Source organism: Myotis davidii, unplaced genomic scaffold (genome assembly GCF_000327345.1).
Source record: "Myotis davidii unplaced genomic scaffold, ASM32734v1 scaffold1007, whole genome shotgun sequence".
Lineage (NCBI taxonomy): Eukaryota > Metazoa > Chordata > Mammalia > Chiroptera > Vespertilionidae > Myotis > Myotis davidii.
This window is the reverse complement of record NW_006298359.1, coordinates 353,889-359,948: the sequence shown is the minus strand read 5'-3', so window position 1 is coordinate 359,948 and position 6,060 is coordinate 353,889. Positions and strand designations below refer to the sequence as shown.

The following is a 6,060-nucleotide window of genomic DNA, read 5'->3' as shown; positions in this document are numbered from 1 at the left end:
CGAGCGGGCCGGGCTGGCCGGGTGGCGGCCGGGAAGTGCTTCCGCCTGTACACCGCCTGGGCCTATCAGCACGAGCTGGAGGAAACCACGGTGCCCGAGATCCAGCGGACCAGCCTGGGCAACGTGGTGTTGCTGCTCAAGAGCCTGGGTCAGTGGTCGGCAAACTGTCGCTCAGCAAACCGTGGCTTGCGAGCCACATGCAGCTCTTTGGCCCCTAGTGTGGCTCTTCCACAAAATACCGACTTCTGCGCATGGGCCACGAAGTTTCAATCGCGCTGTATGTGCGCGCCTGCGCATGGTATTTTGTGGCAGAGCCACACTCAAGGGGCCAAAGAGCCACGTGTGGCTCGTGCGCCACGGTTTGCCGACCACGGGCCTAGGTGATTGGGGTCCCCGGGCCTCCCGAGAGGCCGGGCTGGAGTCACTGGTCCTAGTGAAGGGACTCTATTCTGCCCTCACTTCTCTGCAGGGATCCATGACCTCATGCACTTTGACTTCCTGGACCCTCCCCCGTATGAGACCCTGCTGCTGGCGTTGGAGCAGCTGTATGCTCTGGGAGCCCTCAACCACCTTGGGGAGCTCACCACGGTGAGGGGGAGGCTGTGGGCTGGGCAGGAGGACAGGGACACCTGAGGGAGGACCAGCTCAACCCTCTCTCTTTCCTCTCCTTAGTCTGGTAGAAAGATGGCAGAGCTGCCAGTGGACCCCATGCTATCTAAAATGATCCTGGCTTCTGAGAAGTGAGTGCCCCCATCCGGCCAGGCCCCACCCACAAACTGGCCACACCGGCCATCTTTGTCATTTTGCTCCTTTTCTCTCTATCATATTCTTCTGTAACAAATAACAAGTTATCAGAGAACTCTTCCTGCCCCCCGTGCTGTGCTTGGTCATGATGTGAGATGGGTAAGATTGACACAGGACGTTTGGGGGCATGAAGGGAAGTGGAAGACTTTCCATCTGTGAGGAGTGCTGAGTGAGGGCTGGTCTGGGGACTTGCTCATCCTAAGGCTCAGACTGGAGCATTTAGATGTGGCTGTGGAGGGACCACCTTTAAATGCCGTGGTTGGGTCAGAGGTCATCACATGAGCCCGAAGGAAGCGGTCTTTCCCTGATGCATAGCGCACACCTCGCCTCTGCCTCCTCAGCGGCCCATCCTTCCTCAGCAGATGTCATCACAGCCCCGAGCTGCTGGCACTGCCCCCCGATCTAGCTACCTGGATGCTTGCCCTGTGCTGTGGGCGGCCCCCGTGTGAGGACAAGCCCACACAGCGGTCACTCCCCGTGTCTGTCCCTCCATCTGGCTTTGAGCTCTCAAGCCTTTTCGCTTTCTGCCCAGGTACAGCTGCTCAGAGGAGATCCTGACAGTGGCTGCCATGCTGTCTGTCAACAACTCCATCTTCTACCGGCCCAAGGACAAAGTCGTCCACGCGGACAACGCCCGCGTCAACTTCTTCCTCCCTGGCGGGGACCACCTGGTTCTGCTAAACGTGTACACGCAGGTCGCTGGGCTCGGGAGTGGGAAGGAGGGGGACATGGGAGCCTCTGGTCCTATGTACACTCACCCCTTCTTCACCCTCTCCGCAGTGGGCTGAGAGTGGTTACTCTTCCCAGTGGTGCTATGAGAACTTCGTCCAGTTCCGATCGATGCGCCGAGCCCGGGATGTGCGAGAGCAGCTGGAGGGGCTCTTGGAGCGGGTGGAAGTTGGCCTCAGTTCCTGCCAGGGGGACTATATCCGTGTCCGCAAGGTCAGCGTTCCTCCCGCGGCCCCCGGGCTCCGAGGGGCCCGCTTCCCCAGGCCTGGGCAGCCCTCCCGCCTGAGCTGGGGAAGGTCCATCTCCTCCCGGGGCTCTGCACGCACCCTTCCCTTCCTAGTTCTCCAGCAGCCAGAACTAACACTGAAAAGGGGGCGAGGGCTGAGGGCCCCTGGGGTCTGGCCTTCCCATTGAGGGTCTCTCCTGGCTGCTCCTTAGGCCGTCACTGCCGGTTACTTTTACCACACAGCACGGTTGACTCGCAGCGGCTACCGCACAGTGAAACAGCAGCAGACAGTGTTCATTCACCCCAACTCCTCCCTCTTTGAGGAACAGCCTCGCTGGCTGCTCTACCATGAGCTTGTTTTGACCACCAAGGAGTTCATGCGACAGGTGAGGGTTCCACCCCCTGCCCTGGAAGGTGGAGGTTGTAGCGACGAGTGGTACTCTGGCCAGCGAAGCCCAGGTTCGAGTCGCTGGGCCTGGCAGAGGAACAGGGAAACCAGTGGTTTAAGGAGGGGTGAGCTGGAAAGGTGCCCTTCCTGACAGCTGACTCAGGTCTCGGAGATCTGACCGTCGCACCATGACCATTTGAAAGGCTGTTGTCCCGGATGCCGGTGCTGGGGATGGCGGTGAGCAAAGCAGGTGTGGCCTCGGCCCCAGCGTGCTTTACGGTTCCCATGCAGGCCTTCGGGAGAGCCCACTCGGGAGCCTGAGTAACACGTGGAGGTGTGCCCGCCTCAGGCCGGCAGTGCAGAGCTCTGCGCCTTCCTGCAGCCACAGGGGAAAGAACCTTTTTTAAATATATTTTTTATTGATTTGAGAGAGGAAGGGAGAGAGAGAAACCTTGATGAGAGAGAAACACTGATCGGCTGCCTCCTGCGTGCCCCCCACTGGGGATCAAGCCTGCAACCCAGGCACGTGCCCTTGATCAGAATCGAACCCGGGACCCTTCAGTCCACAGGCGGACGCGCTCTACCCACTGAGCCAAGCCGGCCAGGGCAGGAGAACCTTTTTGAGCTCACATGTGGGAATCTAGGGAAGATGGGATCACTGCTGGTTTCTCTCCCCTTCTAGGTATTGGAGATCGAGAGCAGTTGGCTTCTGGAGGTGGCACCTCACTATTACAAAGCCAAGGAGCTAGAAGACCCCCATGCCAAGAAAATGCCCAAGAAAACAGGCAAGACACGCGAAGAGCTAGGGTGAAGAAACGGAACATGCACAGAACACGACGTCAGCTCCATCTTCTCCACGTTATTTATATCCATAATAAAGTAGTTTTGGAGTAAAGCTTGTGGGAACCTTTGTAAGCTAGAGAAAGTGATGTGGAGATGCCATCTCATATTTTCACTTAGACTTTATTATTTACAAGTTAAATTACACAGCAGCTTTACACAGCATGAGATGGCAGGGAGGGGGAGGAGCGGGAAGAAACTGGCCAACCCCACCTCTGTGTGTAGTTTTCAGTGCTGCCCGCCCCGGTTCCTGGAGGAGGCCTTGGGTCACAGGTGGAAGTTGGGTTCCTGCTCTGACAGCCCCAGCATCACCAGGGCTCCCACAAGCAGCTTCTTCACAGGCACTGGGGGCGAGTGTGAGGGCATCAGCTGCCGGGAGGAAGTTACCGCATTAGCAGGGATGCTGCCCCTCCACCCACCCCATCCACCCTGGGACTCACTTTGTCTAGGCGATGGCGATAAATGAGGCCGCTGGAATTCAGGTAGAAAGTGGAATAGGCATCATAGGTCCTGGTGAAAGAAGAGAAGCTGAAGGGGAAGGTGGCTGATCCCAAAGATTAATTCAAGCATTTGCTTAAACTCCTAGTCCCTTAACTGTGCTACATGCTAGTATTACATCACCTGGGGACTTTGAAAAATCCTGATGCCCACGTTGCACCCCGTCACAAAGCAGAGTGTCTGGCACCAAGATGATCCCACTGTGCAGCAGTCTACAAGCTGCTGATGTGGGGCAAGCCGAACAATTGCTTGGGATCCCACTTTGCCAGAAATTTGCCAAGTACTTTACCTAAGAGTGTGAGGCTCAACTTGCGAAGCGGGAGTTTTCATTTGCTCAGTAAGTATTCGAGTTCCTACCTATGTGCCAGGTGATACACATGAACAAGCTGAGTGCAGAGGTTTGCTCATGTACTCCGTCCCCGTTCTGTTACAGTAAAGGAGACTAAACCAAACCCCTGCCCTGAAGGAAGCTCGGTGAAGGCAGGGAGAGGAAGGGCTATCCAGGAGACCAGACCACCAGTCCTGAAACGGAGCGTGTGGGAAGAGGGTGGTGGCGTGGGGGCCCTCAGCCCCTTACCGGTAAAGCTCTTCCTTGTCACGCTTGTAGAAGCGCAGAAAGAGCGTGTGGATGGGCAGCCCCACCAGCCGCCAGCGGGCCTGCAGGGTCCAGTTCTCAGGGTGGCGGGTCAACTGCAGAACCTCCAACTGAACTTGTGCAAAATAGTTCCAGGCCAGGAAGCGGCAGAGCGTCAGCGACAGGATGTACCACGTCCGGCCCCTGAGAAGAAGGGAGGGAAAGCCACCTCATGCAGAACCGCAACACCAAGCCGCACGAGAAGGGAAGCGGCTGCAGAGCGGCAGCCTGGCACCTTCCCTGGCACGACTCACTTGGTGCGGATGCGCAGGATCTCGTTGATGAACTCCACATCCGAGGAGTAGAGAGAATAGTCATGGGAGTGAAGGAAGAGAGTGGGGAGCTGGTGGAAGAAGAAGGCGTCAGCAGTGGGAAAGGAGCAATGGCCCCATTCCTCCGTTTTCTATTTTTAGTGCCTCCTTCCCTGAGTGAAAGGTCATTTCCATGCCATGTGTAACTTCCCTTACTCCAACCCGAGGATTATCTTCTACTTGGGAAACGTCTGTAACCCTCTACTTCCAGACGCCCCTGCCTTCCACCAGGTGGACGAAGGTCCCTTTTGAATGGACTCACCTCTAGTCTCAGCCTCTCATACATGACGGCCAGGTGCTCCTCCATACTGGGGTCTCCGGAGGGAGTGGCCGGGGCAGGGCGGGCCGTCACAGGGGCTTGGAAAGATAGCACAGCCCCAACATAGGGGCAGGGAGGTCCCTCAAATAGGCTCCGAAGCCCATCCAGACAGCCACTATGCAACTCAGGTCCTGGTCCCTCCTCCCGCTTTCCTGGAGGGAGACTCGCCCATGGTGAGCTGAGGGCGGGGACCTGAGGGAGAGGTAACGGGGGAGCTCGGGGAAGCAGCCCAGGAGGAGGGCACGAGAGTGCGGGAGACCGGAAAAGGGGGGAAGTGGCCGGCGTGGAGGGGGGCCACAGGGGTGGGAATGGCAGAGCCCGTGGAGAAAGCTGGTCCTAAGGAGGAAGAACAAAAGGAAAAGCAATAACCCAGCTGCCCATGGCCCTTAATCCAAACTCTCACCAACACTTCCACTCCCACCGGCTCCTCGGGCAGAAGGGGGAATTGCTCAAGGTAAAGGGGTGGATTCACCTCCATCTCCAGGAGGAAACAGTTTCTATGACAAGCACCTCCGCCAAACGATTAGCAAATGCCTTTACATTTAAGATTCCAATACTCTGGGGGCAGTTCCACGGCTCCTGGAGCAAGGCTCACACCCATGTTTGAAGAGAGAACAAGGAAGGAATCTTTTTTTTGCGCTGTGGATGAAAGGCGTGGCCTGCAGACTCCACAACCATGTGCGTCCAATGGAACAGGAGCCAATGAGCACCCAGCCCACCGTGCACCCTTCAGCACTCCCATTCCCTGTAAATCCTTACAGTCGGGGAGGAAGCCCACGAGTCATGGCGAGGCTCCAAACCACAGTAAATGTCGAGCCTGGCGACTTGTAAAGTAGTGCACAAAGGTGAGCCGTCGCTCGGGCCCCACTGATGACACAGCCCAGGAGACCAGGAAAGGCTGGACTCCCCTCCTGCTCAATGACCTTGAAACTGATGCGGAGGAAGGAGGTCACCCAAAGTCTGGCTGGCCAAGTCCCCGCGTCACTCCATCACTCCGGGGCGTGGCTATCCTGCCCACCGGGGCGCAGGGCCCGAGCCGGGTCCACCGGGCCCGAGGCCGCCTTCCTGCCGGGACCGCTATCCGTGTGCAATGTCTGTCTGGCGGGGACCGGTAACTCCGGGCGGCGCCGCGCCGGGTGCGGGTGCGTGCGAACCTCTCCGCCCCCCAACCCCCGAAGACCCGGAGGAACGATCAGGGCTGGCAGCGCCCCTCCCGCGTCCGCGACCCTCGCCCTCCACGCACAGCCGACAAAGGGAGGGCGGTGGGCGTCACTGCGCCTGCGCAAGACGGCGCGCTCCGCCCTCGCACGG

The 6,060-nt window shown here is 58.3% G+C and overlaps 2 protein-coding genes across 2 annotated transcripts in view; one reads left to right on the top strand and one right to left on the bottom strand.

The window, feature by feature from the left end:
* Positions 1-3,037, top strand: part of DHX16 (DEAH-box helicase 16) — a 36,223-nt gene extending 33,186 nt beyond the window's left edge. The window contains 7 exon segments of the mRNA XM_015570675.1: positions 5-148; positions 470-588; positions 673-740; positions 1,337-1,499; positions 1,585-1,746; positions 1,972-2,145; positions 2,830-3,037. Of these exon segments, the coding sequence (XP_015426161.1) occupies positions 5-148; positions 470-588; positions 673-740; positions 1,337-1,499; positions 1,585-1,746; positions 1,972-2,145; positions 2,830-2,958 (959 nt within the window). The 3' untranslated portion in view covers positions 2,959-3,037.
* Positions 3,038-3,091: 54 nt separating this feature from the next.
* On the bottom strand, positions 3,092-5,242 carry LOC102765163 (chromosome unknown open reading frame, human C6orf136). Its single transcript, XM_006774049.2, has 6 exons — positions 5,222-5,242; positions 4,693-5,085; positions 4,374-4,462; positions 4,063-4,263; positions 3,428-3,497; positions 3,092-3,356 (listed from the first exon to the last, which is right to left on the bottom strand). The coding sequence occupies exons 1-6, from the start codon at positions 5,225-5,227 to the stop codon at positions 3,255-3,257; spliced, it is 861 nt and encodes a 286-aa protein (XP_006774112.1). The 5' UTR covers positions 5,228-5,242; the 3' UTR covers positions 3,092-3,254.
* Between the last annotated feature and the right edge of the window lie 818 nt (positions 5,243-6,060).